The sequence below is a fragment of the Aotus nancymaae genome, unplaced genomic scaffold, assembly GCF_030222135.1.
Source record: "Aotus nancymaae isolate 86718 unplaced genomic scaffold, 86718_ANA_hifiasm-v0.15.2.pri h1tg000011l, whole genome shotgun sequence".
NCBI classification, from domain to species: Eukaryota; Metazoa; Chordata; class Mammalia; order Primates; family Aotidae; genus Aotus; species Aotus nancymaae.
This window is the reverse complement of record NW_026988422.1, coordinates 33,501,841-33,520,506: the sequence shown is the minus strand read 5'-3', so window position 1 is coordinate 33,520,506 and position 18,666 is coordinate 33,501,841. Positions and strand designations below refer to the sequence as shown.

Below are 18,666 nucleotides of genomic sequence, written 5' to 3'. Positions count from 1 at the left end.
CAGACTTACTTGAAGAAGCCTGTAAATTATTGGTCTCTGTCCTCTTTTGTACTTCCAGGTCTCATGAACTCTTCATTAACAACTCTGGCTTCCCTGTTAGCCCAAAAGCCTTCTGCTGCCAAGAAAACCCACGCCTCAGGAGATGACCTTCAAATCGCAACATGATCTGTATCTGGCTGGCCAACTCCCTACAACTTATTTCTGCCTACGTTCTCCCTCATTCATTTTAGTACACTGTTCTTCCTGGTACCCCAGTTTCCCACTTATAACAAAGGCACATCAGGCCAGGAGCACATTAAAATAATAAAATGATTTATGTATTGCCCACTGCGTTGCAGAAGAAACCTCTGTGGGGGCAATAGAATAGATTTTCCTCTCTTGTCACTGTAGTTGTGTTTTCTCTAAGCACCTAAACCGTTTTACCTCATCTTATGTAGACAATGATTCATATAACTGTGTATCTTAATTTTAAAAAGTATTTCTCCCCATCTTATTCTGCAGTTTTTATCTTGCTTATATATTTTTAATGTTCCTATTATTCAAAAATTAATTTGGGATCAACCAACATTTCTTATTCTGCTGCTGTTCTAGAGCTAATCATTTTCTTCATTTCTGAACAAGAGAAAATGAAATACAACTCTAAACAAATGGCACTGTAAACCAAGGTAGAGCCCTTTGCACTTTCAAGCCCCCTTAATAACCTGGAGATTAGATTTTTCTGTGTCTCTACATCAATAACAAAGCCAGCTTTCTCCAGTGAGATCCACTAGGCTGTTCTTGATGTCTCAACACAGGTCCTTTTTTGAATGATCATCTCACCTTCATGGAAACATATTCTTATTACAGACAACTCAGAGTAACTCTTTTTTTTTCCTATTTGTATTTGTTTTTCCAATACCTATGAAAAAAATTGATCCGAAAAATACAAGTTTTAATTGTATCCAGTCAATTCAAGAAGGTTAAAGGCTAAAAGCATTCAAGAAAAGTTTCACCCCAAATACCCTTTTGGGAGCATATGTAGGCATCCAGAGGTAAACATTTGCTATGGTTGATAGACAGGAGAAGGATCCATTTATTCATCTGTTATCAATTATAGGGACTATATTTAAAGATCAGTGATTTTAGGTTTATTTCTTCAAATTTCATTCATGGTGCCATAAGTGAAGGTATGCCTATCCACCCTGAATATATTTTCACTCCATCATCTCAGTCATTCCAAACAATTCATACCCTAAGATTAGCCATGCTAAATGGGAATTCTTTTTTACTGGCCTATAGAGTACCTCAAATCCTTCCTTTTTCCCTCTATTTCATCAGCAGGCAATTCTTTTGGTACTTTTCTCTTGGGGAAATAGTGTGACTCAGATATCTAGTCCCCAAGAGAAACTAATAATGTGGTGGGGATTGTCTGTCTCAGCAGCATCAGTGGATCACTCTCCTGTGCAGCCAATTAGTTTCCTTTCCATTAGGAAGAATTATATATACAGCTTTATCTTTGGGGTATGATTTTCATAAATGAAGAGTAAGCTATCTGAATTTCTCCTTCTTCTAAAAATGCACATCATATGACTGAAAAGACAGGTAAAAGACAAGATTTTAATTACAAAACTTTCCCTGTCATGGTTGTTTCTATCTCTCTATCCTTCTAAACTCCCTTTCAATTTCTTCTCTTCTGTAAAATACTTGTGCCTAATATCTTCTTTCTGAAACATTTTATCTTTTCTTCCACTCTCTCCCATTTTCAAATTTCAATCATTAAATTGTATTATGTCATAAACGAATCCCATATCCACATCTCTTTGATATTTTCAATTTGTCCCCTTAGTGTGAAGTTTAAGATGCATAGGTTTCTGAGTTTCATGCTCTCCAATTTATTACAAACTTCATTTTCCACTGTGAAAAGTAGATGTCTGGTCTCAGCTATTCCCGTTTTATTTGAAAACCAGTTTTAATTTCAAACCAGAGAAAGGGAATCTGAAGTCTTTGCCTCCCATATTCTGGTGTGATTCTCTCTCTTCTGGTATTACATTCCTCCACATTTGAACACTCCAGCCAATGCCTAGGCTGAGAGACTATCTCAGTTTCAGAAAGATTCTGGCCTCATGTCAGGGGATGGTACAGAGGTGCTGATGGCTATGAATTCTGAAATGGAACTGTTCAAGGTTGTTTGAAGAAATAAGAAAGGGAATTGGGAAGAGCAAAACCCAGTGAAAAAAGAAGAAACAGTCTTTTATGAAGGGAAGGCTAATTTTATTTTAAACAAAATAAGAACTTAAGGAATAAGAGGGTTCTTCCAATAGGTTAGAGTGATCCTGTCAAACATATATACTTCCAGGTTTTTTTAAAAAACTGTTTCTACTAAGAAAGTGTAGAGCACTATTGAGAAAGGCCATTAAACTAGAATTTAGGAGGTCTGACTTCTGATTCTGACTTCTTGAGAATGTAGTTAGTCACTTAACTTCACTGTGTTGTTTCTCGTTCTACTTGTAAAATCTCAAAGTTCTTTCCTGCTTCTATATAAAACTATAATTCTAATCACCCTTTTTTTTGCTTAATATATGGCTGCATTTCCTGTTAGAAAATATGTGTCCCCAACCCTAAATGATTGACAAATTTTGAATCTCCAATAAGAAAGATGACAAACTCTATGGAAACCTGGCTTCTGAAGAACTCCTACAAGCTTCCCAAAGTCATCAGTGTTTCCTAAGAAGGCAGAGAAATCAAACACATGGTCTTTTCCTCCAAACAAGCTCCTTTGGGTCATCAGGAATTCTTCAACAATAATATGTAATAATTCCAAATGTTTGTTACAGAATGGGTGGGACTTTCGTCACTTATTGAAATATTCCCTTTTTTATACAACTGGGTTTTCATCAAGAAGTACAAGCTTATGGAGAAGTACCTTAAAATGCAATTTCTCTATTTGTGGAGGCTACCATTTATTTCTCATATGAACAATTTATTACCTATTTTTAGAAAGTTTATTCATCAATTATTTCTTGAACTTTTTCTATGAGATAGGCACTGTTTTAGTCATGTAATACAGCACTGGACAAAGCAAAACGTTTCCCTGCACTCTTAGGCTTTAGTTTTACATATATGAAAAGCTTACAAGTATTAAAATAAGAACAAGTAAATGGGGCTAAAGGCATATTTTGATCACTTATTTCCTAATTCTTTTAGGAGACGACTCACCTGTCAGTTAGCTGAATCACTACCAGTGAAATTCAACTATACATTCCAATCCACCATACCTCATTGCCACACCCATTCACTCACATGCTTAAACTCTTAAATTTTCTTCATATCAGTGACTATTTCCTACAGCTTTTCTTTTACTTTGCATGTTTGCAGTGACGATATATAAAAACTCAAGTAAAATATACTCTCTTCAGGTGTTCATAACGCATCAGTGTGTATTGCTTTAAACCATAAAGGTAACCTAAGTAAAGAATACCATGTTCCACCAATGCTTCTTTTGATCACTATTTCATTCTCCTCGGTTTTTCTTTAGGATTCTTATTCCTTCACCTGACCCTTCTTCTATTCTTCAACTTTCTTTCCCATTCATCTTTATTCTTCAGTTTCCTTTTTACCCTCTTTAAACATGTTATTGACTCTGAATCCTCCACACTGATACTGAACACCCATAGTTCCATATTTTGAATTGTGATTGTTTTATTTTAAAATGGTAAATGTTCATGTTATAGAGATAATTTTTCAGTCTTTAGACTAATAGGTTTATGTAGTTTGGGATTTACCTCTTTAGAAAAATTAATTATCACTCACAGTCCAATACAAACACCATTTCAGTAGCAATAGGAATTTCAGTAGTAATAGGAATCTCCAAATCTGACAAAGTAGTTCAGAGACATTAATTGCTTTTAATTGTTTTATGATTTCTCTCATAAGGTGAAATGCCACTTTCATGAGAGTCCTAGATTGCTTGGTTTATATACTGTATCTTAGTTTTAATAGGATAAAACACTTGATCTTATGCAGTAAACATTCTTCAGCTTCAACTTTATTTCTTTATAAATAAAGATTTATGAATTGATGTTGAGCTGAGTAAGTCACCAAACACCTTCTGCTCAGCAGCATAAAGGACATTTCCATGAAACCTCCCAGGGATAATCATATTTACTCTATAATGCTTCTCAGATTCAACTCCTCTCCCAGAATTCTTTGTTCTTAAGCACCTGTGATCTGGGTGTTCTAAACATGGGTAAGAAGCCCAGGAATGGCAGTGTGAATGAAGTCAAAATAGTAAAACATAGTTTAAAAGTGTACAGATGCTCTCTAACTTATAATAGGATTATGTCCTGATAAATCCATCATAAGTCAAAAATGCATTTAATATTTCTAATCTACCTTACATCATAGCTTAGCCTAGCCTACCTTAAATGTGCTCAGATACTTTCATTAGCTTATAGTAAAATCATGTAATGCAAAGCTTATTTTATAATAAAGTACTGAAAAGCTCATGTAATATATTGATTACTGTACTCAAGTACAGTTTCTTCTGAATGCGTGTCACTTTCTCACTAACATAAAGTCAAACAATTATAAGTCAAACTATCACAAGCCAGGGACCATCCATATGTATTTGATTCAGAAAAAGCTGGAAAGAGTATTTAGGACTCTATCTAGATGAGATAAGGTAGAAGGCCATGCAGAAATGGACTGAGAGGTTAAAAAAATATGTGCATATTGTGGAAATAGAAATCAACTCTATCTGTCTCCATCTGCTGTATTCTTCCCAAAATATTATCTCTTCATATCCCATTGTACTATATTGCTTCTATTTCTTTGACCATTTATTGTGTATCTCTTAATATTTCCCACTTCATCATTACTAACCTCGCTCATTCTAAACTTGATGAGAGCACCAGAGCATTAATTTTTCTTATAGTTATTTCATGATTACCAGAATTCAATCGGTATGGCCAGCCCTGATCAAAGTGAAGCAGGCAAGATGCGTTGTCAACTGCCTGGATGGAATGTCTTAAGAAGTTTCCATTTCATGATAGTGTTATATGTAGTTCAAGAAATTTAATCAAGACCCTTCACTTACTTAACTATACCTCCTTGAGAATCACATCTATGAAAAAAATTCGAGTTATTTATAATAATGAGTGATTAGATAAGTATTAGAATTGTTTCTTCAGTTGCCCTCTTATGAGTCAATGCTCATTTTCAAAAATTTTAATAATTTATTTCTTCAACTTTCTATGCCATTTGATGTTTTATCAAAAATATATATAATATGTGTAACATAAGGCACTTCAAAATCTAGAGAGAGAGCTTTAGAGCTTTTTAAAGCTCTTTTAAAAATCAAAAGCAACTACTGTTATTTATGTTGTACTATGCAATTTGTTTACCATTATTGAACTTAGTATTTTTAAGCAAAGTTTTCCCAATATTATAAATGCTTCTATTGATATTTATTTTAATAACTGTTATTACAGTCCATCATATACATATATTATACTTAAACCTAATGTTTGGTATTTAAATTGTTTCAAGATTCCAGTAGATCTTGTAAAAAATCTACTACTGAAAATTATGATGAATATTTTTATGCTGAAAACTTCTGTAAAAATAGAATTCCAACAATATTATTGCACCAAAAGGCATGCACTTACAATTCTTGATACATGATTTTACAATGTTTTCTTTAAGATTTGAATCAGTTTATATTCCCTCCAGCAGTGTATAAAAATGCCAATTTCACGAGCCTTAGCCAGTTTGGGTAATAAAAATTGTAAAACTTTTTTTTCTAATTTAACAGAAAAATAATAGTATTACATTTTATCTTATTTCTTTGCTTTGTAAGACACACATACAGATATCTATACATACAAATACATGCATAGCTTTCATTTGTTCATTTATCTATTAGGCCTTGGAGATTTTTTGAAATTGTTTAAATTCTTTTTTATATTATGAAGATGTCAACCTTTCGTCTCTACAGCATTTCCAATTCAATTATGATTCATGTGATAGTTTGGGGTGAATCATTTTAGGCACATGTAAGAAATAGCTTTCAGAGGTGCCTTGACTGTAAGTCAAGTGTTTTTGCATTTATATTATGATTTCTAATTTTTATTTAATGTTATTAGTGATCACATTTTTTAAAGATTCTGTTTATTTTTTAAACCATTTCATATATTTTTATATATTTGTATATACTCTTGCCATTTCTGGAATTTCATTTTTTTTAATTTGCCTGACTTTGCTGAGTTTTTATGCATTCTTTTCTCTCTCATTTTTTTTGAGACAGAGTCTTGCTCTGTCACCTAGGATGGGGTGCAGTGGCATGATCTTGGCTCACTAAGTGGATTCCTTTCTTCTTTTCTTTCAGGTCTCTTCTGAGTCTTCCCTTCTGATTCAATGGACCAAGTAAATGACTCTGTGATAACTGAATTTGTATTACTTGGATTTGCACAATCCTTAGAAATGCAGTTTTTCCTTTTTCTCTTCTTCTCTTTATTCTATGTGGGAATTATCCTGGGAAACCTCTTCATTGTGTTCACAGTGATCTTTGATCCTCACTTACATTCCCCCATGTATATTCTGCTGGCCAACTTATCACTCATGGACTTGGGCCTTTCATCCACCACAGTTCCTAGGTTGATCTATGATCTTTTTACTGATTCTAAAGTTATTGTCTTCCGTAACTGTATGATACAAATGTTCTTTATCCATGTTATGGGAGGAGTTGAAATGGTGCTGCTGATAGTCATGGCATATGATAGGTACACTGCAATCTGCAAGCCTCTCCACTATCTAACTATTATGAATCCCAAAATGTGCATGCTTTTAATAGTAGCAGCTTGGGTCATTGGAGTGATTCATGCTGTGACTCAGTTTGTTTTTGTCATAAATTTATCCTTCTGTGGTCCTAATCATGTGGGGAGCTTTTATTGTGATTTCCCTCGGGTTATTAAACTTGCATGCATGGACACTTACAGACTAGAATTTGTGGTCACTGCCAACAGTGGATTCATAACTATGGGCACCTTCTTTTTCTTAATTGTATCATACATCTTTATTCTGGTCACTGTCCGACAATATTCTTCAAAAGATTTATCCAAAGCATTCTTCACTTTGTCAGCTCACATCACTGTAGTGGTTTTGTTTTTTGCTCCATGCATATTTCTCTACGTGTGGCCTTTCCCTACTAAGTCATTGGATAATTTTTATGCCATTGTGAACTTTGTTGTCACCCCTGTCTTAAATCCTGCCATCTATACTTTAAGGAACAAAGATATGAAGGTTGCAGTGAGAAGACTGAGTCGACAGATATTAAGTTCTAGAGAGATGATGTAACAGATTTGGTTGATGAAAACACAAGATAAATGTCATGGATCATTGAGACTCTTATGATCATCATGAACATTATGGAATGTGCCCATTTTTATTATTGCCTTAAAAAATGAGAAATCTATGAAAAGATATATTAAATCTAAGAATTTTATTTCAGATAAAGTTGCAGCAATTTTTGTTAATCATAAAAAATAAAGTATTATATATTTCTATCTAATGTGTATACCTAAATTATGGTTACTAGCAATGACTCTATTTTTCATATAGTTATTTTATATCTGTATATAAGCACATGCACATATATACAACAGGGTTATTTATCAGTATCTTCATACAGATAATAAGTATCACTGCAAATTAATATTTCTTATGGAAATTATGTAGATCCAGTGGATAAAATATGGGTTTCTATAAATGATTAAATGCTAAAATCAAGGAAGAAACAATTTTTAATTGTAATATAAGTTAGATAAATGGAAAGGTCAACAGCATGTTACAACTCAAGCATTAAGTTTGATTGTCCATATGTTCTGTACAATATTATTTTAGAAATAGACTCTAGTACTCTGCATTATGCAAAATTTGTCTATGTTACACTTTTTTTTTTTAACAACACAATCCTTTTGCCCTTGGTATCTTCTTCATAGCATTTCTCAATTCACTCTTTAAAAGCATCTACAACCTAAAAGTATTTGAAGAGACTTATTTTCTACAGGAGAGACTTCATTGAGATCTTAAAAGCTCATTTAATGTGACTTCTCTTAAGGTGCTTAGGACAAAGAAAATGATTGACATCTTTCAGATAAAGCCTGATAAGCCTGGTGGTCAAGGAATACAACTGAGACATCACTTGGATGTATTTCTATGACGTTTTAAGAAACGTTAATTGTGTTGACTCACTCTGCTCTATTTTAACTACTGTATGGTAATTAAAGTGCCAAATAAAGTGATAAGTTACAAGAAGTGAGATTTTTTTATTGGTCAAGGCAATTTTTCTATATTTTCTCCACAAGTTAGTCATAAAAGTTCAAGCATTCCTCTTTTTATGAAATCTAAGCATTATTACTGTCTTGTTAACCTACCTGAATTTTAATTTTGTAATTTTATCTTTTTTTTCTGTGAGAGAGATATATATATACACACACACACACACACACACACATATACATATAAATTATACTTTAGGTTCTGGGGAGTACATGTGAAGATCATGCAGGATTGTTGCATAGGTACACACATGGCAATGTGGTTTACTGCCTCCATCCTCCCATCACCTCTATCTGTACCTTTAGACTTAGTGAGATAGCAAAAATATCCAAATAGGCCAAAAAATTGTGGCAATGTTCTCTAACTCAAGAAAATTCTGTGTTTCCTCCAATGGCCAAGGGAATGCTTGTGACACTATAAAAGTTAGGCTCAGTACTCAAAGCTCAGACTAGCTATTCCCAGATCTCTTCAGGCACATCTGGTCCATTCATAAAGGGCTCTTCATCAGCCAAGTGGTTTACTAAAAAGGACAATTCACATACATATTATTCTCTTAAAAATTTTATGCTTCAAGGGAGTGCAAATAGAAGAAAATCTGTACTCCTTATTCTCTGAAAATTGCTGTTGTCTCTTGCAGTTATGAAGAAGGTAGGTGGAAACAAAGATAAAACCTATCTTAGAAGAATGAACAAAATTGTAACATTTTATTGACAATGAGATGGTTCTATTAGTAGGAATCCATTCTGCGTAATTCCATTTTGTGTTTACCTTCTGGGAAAATGAAAGATTCTGTAGGGTTGACTTAAATACTTAGAGAAATTAATATAAACAATGTTAGCAAGAATAACCCTTGTTGTAAGTATTATGCTGGCAACAATCATCAAGTCCTCCTCCTGACTCTTCTGGGTTAATGTGTCCTTTTCTCTCCATTTATTGGTTCTTTTGCCTATCTTTCCCATATCCAGTGTTTTCTTGCTCACTCCCTTCCCTCCTTTTTATAGTACCAGTGAAACCTGCTTTGGGGCATTTCTTTCACATAAAGACTTAAATCATACTGTTGGAGTTGTGAGGATTTTTAGAGCTTTTGATAATAAACTCATTTTAAAAACATGAAAGCTAAGGCCCAGAGATTTTAAAATGATATTCCCACGATCACACTGTAAATTTGTGCTAGGACTCAAATGTCTACTTCCATCTCAGTGAGACTTATTATAGGAACACAAGGTGTTTTTCTTTAAACATAGGTATTTTAAAAAAAAAAAACATAAAAATCTAATGGTTGCATTCCAGGAATAATCTAAGACATGAAGGATTTTACCTTTCAAAAGTGACTGGCTCCTCATGGTTGCTACAATGAGTGTATAAGATTTTGAAGAACTCCTTCAGTGAGCCTAAACTTAATGTTCAACTCAGGATAAATACACTTCTTCTAAAATTTTTTGAATAATTTTTGAAGTCAGAAATGAGTCAGAATTCTTTTGAAAGAATTCTGGTGGTGAAGGATGCCCTCAGCAGCATAAATTCAGGAGAGAGATATCTTACATGAGCAATAAATTTCTTTTGCTAAAGAACAGCAAATTCCTGAATTCTTACTAACAACCATGATAGAATGTCTTTTGCTACAGATGAGAACCCTTGGGCCAACCACCATCCTTGGCATATTTCATGTGGAGATATAAATTCAAGTTTGTCCTTGTCTATCAATGAAATGAAATAATTTTATATCAATGCATAACTAAGGCCTATTCTAAGTTACACACTTTGATTCAAAAGAAACATTCCAACCAGTCATGTCAGAAATTAATCTCACAATAAAAATCCTATCCTTTGTACTGTTAATGATTAGTATATTTATCTAAGCCGAAGAGAACTGAAGTGAATGTTCATGGTTTATTCCACTCTTAGACTTCTCTTTATTCTTAAAAAATATTTAGAATCACCTAATTCTTACAGGACTTTAAAAACAGTAATGTGTTGCTTGAGTGTGTAGGACTAAGAAACGGGATTCAGAGTAATAAAGAGAAAAGTGGAATTTCTAAGAACAATGAATTACCGTGATTAAAATAACAGTAAAAAACAAATAACAGTATTCCTCCAAAAAAATTGACAAGTGTAAACTCTATACCTTCCTGTCTCCCCTGGAATGTTAGCCATCAACTTCCACTTCTCTCCTTTACATCTTACTTGCCCATTAACTCTTACACCTAATCCAAAATTGTTAATATGCCTCACCTTTAGGATACCTTTCATTTGCTACTTCTCTTCACTGCAAAACTTCTTGAAACAGGACTTATTTTCTCTCCTCCCTACACAATTGAAAGGCTCTCTCGACTCATGTCCAGAAGTCACTGTTCAGTCTCTCACCTAGCAGATAACAACTTACAAAGATGCCCCCAAAATACCTTCTCATCTCTAGACAGTTATCATTTTCCTTTAGTTTTTCTGAATTTATTTCTGCTCCTAAAAGGGATCTCTATGTAAAATATTGTTATACTAGTGCTTGTTCTAATTATTATCAGAGTTAAAGCCATCACAATGTCCCCAGTTACTTAGAATAAAGACACCGGAATAACATACTCTCATTTTTCACATCTTGCTGAAAAGTATTTTGTTATCAGTACCTTGATGATGGCTACTATGTATTAACCATTACTATTTAATAGAAAATTTATATACCTGGTTATATCCAATCCTCACAGAACTTCTATAAAGTTGTGCTATTATCACCTGTCTTTTCCAGATGTGGTCAAAAGACTCAAATCACTTAGATAACTTGTCTAAGATCATTCAGATACATAGTAGATAACCCAGGATTTGAGCACAGGCCTCCTAGCACACAAGCTCACATCTTAATCACCTTAATATGTTGCTTGATGGGATTTTACAGGTCTTCATTCACCCCTTTCCTACTTACACTACCACAACCTGCAATTATTATCTATTGTTAGGCTTGAAATAATCATTTGGCTTCATTTCCAAGCTCCCTCCATTCCAATTCACATTTAGTCCAGAGTTAATTTATTAAACAATCATCAAAATTCTTTAATAGTTTTTCCTTGTCTCTATAATAAAATAGAAATTCTTTAGAAAGCATTCCAAAACCTCTTACCAATTTTATCTCCTATGGAAGTCCTTTACGCTTTCTCTCATTTAAACTTTACTGCATTTTCCTCATGCTTTCTGACTTCATTTTTGAATTCCCTGTTCTTTTATCCTCTCTTAATTTTTAAGTATTATATTTATGGTATTATTTTTTCTTTTTATTTTTTATCTTTCATTTCATTTTGGCCTATTTTTTTTCTCTTAAGAACTTTAATATCACCAAATAACCTAAGATGTGTGCTACAGAATATAAGCTGTTTGATAGTTCAAACAAAAAGGAGATAAACATAGAGTTATGGCACAGGCTTAATCTGGCAGAGAGAGAAACATAAATAATAGTATTTGATATTAGGAATAAACCTAACATTAATGGAGACACTGAGAAGACTGACACAACTGAATTATAAGGCATAGCCAGGGAAGTAGTGCGAGATAAAATTATGAGCTTTGGTTGTTGAATTCTGAAAGCCTGTAAGTAATCAATTACAGAAAGTCAGTGTAATAGTGAGCAGAATGATACAAAATGAGGCTTTAAGTCTGAATATATAATTCTGACTTCCTTCTCATTCTCTTCTTCAAGGTAACTGAAGAGTCTATTTCCTGGAATGAATCAACAAGTGAAACGAATAACTCCATGGTGACTGAATTCATTTTTCTGGGTCTCTCTGATTCTCAGGAACTCCAGATTTTCCTATTTGTGTTGATTTTTGTATTCTATGGAGGAATCGTGTTTGGAAACCTTCTTATTGTCATAACAGTGGTATCTGACTCCCACCTTCACTCTCCCATGTACTTCCTGCTAGCCAATCTCTCACTTACTGATCTGTCTTTGTCTTCTGTCACAGCCCCCAAGATGATTACCGACTTTTTCAGTGAGTGCAAAGTCATCTCTTTCAAGGGCTGCCTTGTTCAGATATTTCTCCTTCACTTCTTTGGTGGGAGTGAGTTGGTGATCCTCATAGCCATGGCCTTTGACAGATATGTAGCAATATGCAAACCTCTACACTATACCACAATTATGTGTGGCAACACATGTGTCAGTATTGTGGCTGTTGCATGGGGAATTGGCTTTCTCCATTCGGTGAGCCAGTTGGCCTTTGCAGTGCACTTACCCTTCTGTGGTCCCAATGAGGTCGATAGCTTTTATTGTGACCTTCCTAGGGTAATCAAACTTGCCTGTACAGATACTTACAGGCTAGATATTATGGTCATTGCTAACAGTGGTGTGCTCACTGTGTGTTCTTTTGTTCTTCTAATCATCTCATACACTATCATCCTAATGACCATCCAGCGCCGCCCTTCAGATAGGTCATCCAAGGCTCTGTCCACTTTGACTGCTCACATCACAGTAGTTCTTTTGTTCTTTGGACCATGTGTCTTTATTTATGCCTGGCCATTCCCCATCAAGTCATTAGATAAATTCCTTGCTGTATTTAATTCTGTGATCACCCCTCTCTTGAACCCAATTATATACACACTGAGGAACAAAGACATGAAGACTGCAATAAGACGGCTGAGAAAATGGGATGTACATTCTAGTGTAAAGTCTTAGATCTTATATAACTGTGAGATTCATCTCAGATGACATAAAATGTAGTGAAGTTGGTAAGCTGGTAAAGCTCATGAAAACCGCCTTCTATTCCCTATTAATACTTATATTAATAATTTAATAATAGCTTAGGAATTTTCACATACATTGCCTCAATTTTTCTTTCAACAACTTGAGTATTTTAGCATACAGATATAAAGTTATTATGCTTTCAAAATATTCTTTTACTAATTCTTAGAACAAAGAAAAGCATAAATATATTACTATTTGTATACACCTGTTCCTTCCTGTATGATCCTAAGTTTAGTAGAATAAAGGAGAGAAAATAGCCTAGCTTATAAACATTTTAAAATTTTTATTTGGCCCACTTGTGAAAAACATAAAAAAAGAACTGCCACATGCTTAATTTTTAAAAATATGCTTAGTGATAAGGAGATATACGTCAACTTTTGAGAGGTTTGGAAAAAAAAATGCCTCCCATTATAAGAGTTTATACTTCACCTCCCACTACTGTAACAACTCCAATTCATGAAGGCATTATCAGGCGTAAAAGGAAGAGTAAATTTGCCAATGTAAAATGTGCTTTTTAGGCACTTGACATCTGTGGTATATGAAAACTGCTCATAAGCAGCAGAACGAATTTAGAGGGATCCAGTCTCTCATTATGTTGGCACAAAGTGTCTTACTAGTATCCATCTATGTCATTTTTCCATGGTTAACTTTTAAAAACACAGGCTTTAAAGTAACAACAAAAAAAGCTGGGTTCAACTCTACTGACTCTTATTAATCATGATTTTGTACACATTACTTAGCTTTCATTTCTACATTTATAAATATGTGATAATACAAATTATGCATGGTTTCCAGATTCATCCATGTCCCTACAAAGGACACAAACTCATCATTTTTTAAGGCTGCATAGCATTCCATGGCGTATATGTGCCATATTTTCTTGTCCAGTCTATTGTAGATGGGAATTTGGGTTGGTTCCAGGTCTTTGCTATTGTAAACAGTGCTGCTATGAATAATCTATTTTTTACAGTTGTAGGAAAAAACTTTTATTTTTTATTTGTAAAATTTACTCACTCCTTATTCATAATTCGTTTAACTAGTAAGTACATTAATGTGTACAATGCACGGGAGGAACCAATATATTCAAAATTTCTCTTGAAATTTGACCAGAAGTCATGTGCACCCCTCCCCTGGGAAACAGGCAGGCAGAAAAGTTTTGAATCTATGCAGTAAAGTATGTTACTGTAATATATATAACATCTCTCTAATATATAGATACATATCTAATATATATAACAAAGTATGTTATCATAAGATATATAACATCTAATATATATATCTTACATAAAACAAAGTATGTTACTGTAATATATATAACATCTCTCTCATATATATATATATATATATATAGAGAGAGAGAGAGAGAGAGAGAAGGAAGTTAATGGTTATTTGACACTTCCCATCTGATAGTTTTTTAAATCTCTATTTAACAGTAATGAAAGGGAAAATATAAATATAATTAGAACAAATTGAATAAAATATTTGCAAAACGCTTATCTGAATTAGTCTTGGTCTTAGAAACAAACAAAGAGATTGTTACTTTTACATCTGATCCTAATTGATAAACCATTCAGCTATATCACACCTTAGCTTCTGGCCTACAGTAACCATGTCTGAGTTTTTTTCTTTTTTCAAATTTTTTTATAGGTTCAGAGGGTACATGTGCAGGTTTGAGACAAAGGTATATTGCATGATACTAAGGTTTAGAGTACAAATGATTCCACCTCCCGGGTAGCAAGCATAATACCCAAAAGGTAGTTTTTCAGCTTTTTCCCCTCTTCCTCCATCCTCCCTCTGGTAGTCTATGGCGTCTATTGTTCTCATTTTTATGTCCATGTGCACTTGGTGTTTAGCTCCCCCTTTTAGGTGAGAACATGCAGTATTTGGTTTTCTGTTTCAGTGTTAATTCACTTAGCATAATGGCCTCCAGCTGCATTCATGCTTCTGCAAAGGTTATGATTTTCTTCTTATTAGCTGCATTTATTTTGTGGTGGATATGTACCACATATTTTTTTTTATCCAGTCCAAAGTTGATGGGCCTCCAGGTGGATTCCATGTTTTTGCAATTGTGAATAGCACTGTGACGATCATATGAGTGCAAGTGTCTTTTTGGTAAAACAAAACAAAACAAAACTCTTGTTTTCCTTTGGGTACATATGCAGTAATGGAATTGCTGGATAGAGTGGTAGTTCAACTCTTAGTTCTTCGAGAAATCTCCATGCTGCTCTCAACAGTGGCTGGACTAAGTTATATTCCCACCAGCAGTGTAGAAGTATTCCCCATTCCCTGTAGCCTCACCAGCATCTGTTAAACAATCTTTAAATATATGAAAAAATGTTCAAGTCTCTCAGATTAAGATACATGCAAAGTAAAATTATGCTTAAATATCAGTTCTCACCTATAAAATATCAAATATCTGACCTCAGTATTTGATAATACGACCTGTTGGTAAAGCTGTAGAGAGAGAAGCACTCTTAAGCACTGTTGGTGAGAATATAAAATGGTACAACCTTTTGTCAATATCTAAAAAAATTTAACACGTTACTGACTTTTGGTCTAGCAGTCCTACTTCTATCATAAAGATATATTGACAAAAAATATAAAATAATTAATGTACAAGTCTATTCAATGAAGCATTGTTTTTAATAGTAAAGAATGGAAAATAGGCCAGGTGCAGTAGCTCATGCCTGTAATCCAGCACTTTGGGAGGCTGGATCTCCACAAATACAAAAATTAGCTGGGCATGGTGGTGCACACTTGCATTTCCAGCTACTTGAGAGGCTGAGGCAGGAGGATCACTTGAACTTGGGAGGCAGAGGTCTCAGTGAGCTCAGATCATGCCTCTGCACTCCAGCAAAAGCAACAGAGCAAGACCCCATCTCAAAAAACAAAAAAAAACAATAACCAAATTAACCTCCTCTTTAACAAAGATTATAAAAGGTCTCTTAGCACAGCACCACCCCTAGAACTTCCAGTACACCAGCACCAGCTTGGAGACTATGTCCCCATCAAAGGATGGAAAGAAGAAAAAACTCAAGCCGGCCTAGGAAAGACCTTACAAAACCTGCATCCCGGATGATGCAGCTTCCACGGACAAAACAGGCCCCAGACATCACCTTGGAGATGCTGAAGAAGACAATGCAGATGGCTAAACGAATCCTGCTTCAGACACAGACACCATTTACTCTTCTAAATCTGCCTTTTTTTCTGTCCTGTTACTTAGACAAACACCTTCTTCTCAGTTTCTAACAATGCAACTGCTTGGCTAAAGGGAATTAACATACCTCCAGTGGGATTCCTCATTGATGGAGACAGTGAACTGAGATGCCATGTAGCACTACAGGTCACTCTTTGACTAGAAAAGAATGTTGCTAATTATACTCATAATTGTCTTATGTTATTTACTAATTCTAGCATGCAAAGCCAGAATAAGAGCAATGACCTCCTCACCTGACAAAACTACTGCTGCATACATCTGTAATCTTCAATCAGCAACATCTGATGCAGAAAACAAAAAGGGGAAATGTGGGATATCAGTCAAATGGTTGGAAAGATTGTAAAATTATAATTGGTCGCAAACCTTGGAAGGTCAAGAGGTTTGCACAGTTTCAGTAGAAGTTTTGGCTGAAGGCAGCCTAATCTCTTTTACCTTTAATTGATAAAGAAGGGCAAATAACTAGGGAATGTGGGGGAGTTTATCTGAATTACTTGCTTACTCATGTGGTCCTAAAACTAACCATTAATCTTTCATGGGCCAGATGGCTTTCTCAGGGCGAGGGCAACCAGATTTATCACCCACAAATGATGTTTGTTTAGGCCTTGGCACCTGGCCTTTAATCACTATCCATAAGTGTGTTGAATCAGAGCCTCTGTTATTAAATCTATGCTGAATAAATACCCCGAGTGCCAGCTGGTCAGGGCCATGGCTGCTATCTCTCTCAGGAGGGTCTGTGAGTGGCCATGGACACCCCTAGCCTGCTCTTTTACTGTATTCTGTGTCTGAGTGAATTTGTTCATCTGTCACTGGGTCAGGGTCTGCAGTTCAGATATTGACAGTGAAAGACTTCAACACTCCACTCTCAGCATTAAAGAGATCATCTAACAACAAAATGAATCTCACAGTCCTTGGCCTTGCTGTCTCCAAGATCTGGAGAGTCCACAGGGACCCGGGATTGGTCTGAACCCCCAGCACATTTCACCTACTTCATGGTAAAGTGGTGGCATTGTTCTCCATGCAGTTATCAGTCCTGACTTCTCCTCACTGAGCAGGGCTGCCTGGCCTGGGACACCTGTATAACCACCCTGCCCCACCTGACCACTTCAATCAGAAGTAGCCCAGCATTTCTCCAAGGAGGAAATACCAGAGTCAACTCACAACTCCTCCACCACTGCAATTGCAGTGGTACCACCGTTAACAACCACTGGGCTGGGGAAGGAACAAAGACCTGAGTCACTATGGTGGCACCTTCAGCATGCCACAGCCACCATACAGAGAGGAGTCCAGCTCCCTCCCCTGGGAACCCCCATACCACCAGGCACGGCACCCAGCTCATGACTGCAGATCAGTTGCCCCACCCACAGCTGAGCTCACCCACTGGCAGTGGCCCAGACTTTCCCCCTGGGAGAGGCTCCCAGAGGCAACCGGCAGCCTTTCTGCCCCTGTCACAGCAGCAGTTCTATTCCTCTTGTCCTTCGTCTTGAAAAGAAACAAAAAGCCTCAAGGCTACACCTGAACTTACAGCATGCCACAGTCTTTATATGGAGAGGAGACCAGTCTCTCCTCCCAGTGAGCCCTAAACCTGCTGATCCCTTACAAGCAGAGCCCTAACCTCACACCAGCAGTATAGATGACCTACCCCACAGGCTGAACATTCCCAGTAATAGCAGCTCCACCTGGCGATGGAACCCCCAGGGTCAACCAAAAGCCCCTCTGCCACTCCTGTGCAGTAGTACTACCCCTGCTACCCTTTGACTAACAAAGAAGCAGAGACCCTAAATGCCTTATCCACACCTCAAACCAGCTGCAGTCAACCACAAAGGAGAAGAGGCCAGTCTGTCTCCCATGGGTCCCACCCATGCCCCCTGCTGTTAACCATGGATGACAGAATCAATAGTGTGAAAACGACCATACTGTCAAAAGCAATATACTAATTCAATATAATTCCCATCAAAATATCACTACTTCTTCACAGAACTAGAAAAAAAATCCTAAAATTCACATGGAACCCAAAAAGACCCTGCGTAGCCACAGCAAGCCTAAGCAAAAAGAACAAATCTAGAGGCATCATTTTACTCAACTTCAAACTATACTATAAGGCCACAGTCATCAAAAGAGCATGGTACTGGCATAAAAATAGTCATATAGACCAATGGAATAGAACAGAGAACCCAGAAATAAAGCCAGATACTTACAATCATCTAATCTTTCACAAAGCAATCAAAAATATAAAGTGGGGAAAGGACACCTTATTCAACAAATGGTGCTGGGATAATTGGCAAGCCACATGTAGAAAGTAACAAACTGAATCCTCATCTCTCACCTTATGCAAAAACCAACTCAAGATGGATAGCAGACTTAAAGCTAAGACCTGAAACCATAAAAATCTAGATGACAACATTGGAAAAAC

The 18,666-nt window shown here is 35.7% G+C and overlaps 1 protein-coding gene across 2 annotated transcripts; it reads left to right on the top strand.

Annotated features, from left to right (window-relative positions):
• Positions 1 to 8,910: 8,910 nt before the first annotated feature.
• LOC105713540 (olfactory receptor 4F4) lies at positions 8,911 to 13,829 on the top strand. 2 transcript variants are annotated; one of them, XM_064374461.1, is made up of 2 exons: positions 8,911 to 8,964; positions 11,999 to 13,829. In XM_064374461.1, exons 1-2 carry the CDS (start codon positions 8,956 to 8,958, stop codon positions 12,968 to 12,970), a joined length of 981 nt encoding a protein of 326 aa, XP_064230531.1. In that variant the 5' UTR covers positions 8,911 to 8,955; the 3' UTR covers positions 12,971 to 13,829. The 2 variants fall into 2 exon arrangements, with proteins under 2 accessions (XP_064230531.1, XP_064230532.1); XM_064374462.1 differs by lacking the exon at positions 8,911 to 8,964 and adding an exon at positions 9,284 to 9,353 and having other exon boundaries at positions 11,994 to 12,970.
• Positions 13,830 to 18,666: the final 4,837 nt, after the last annotated feature.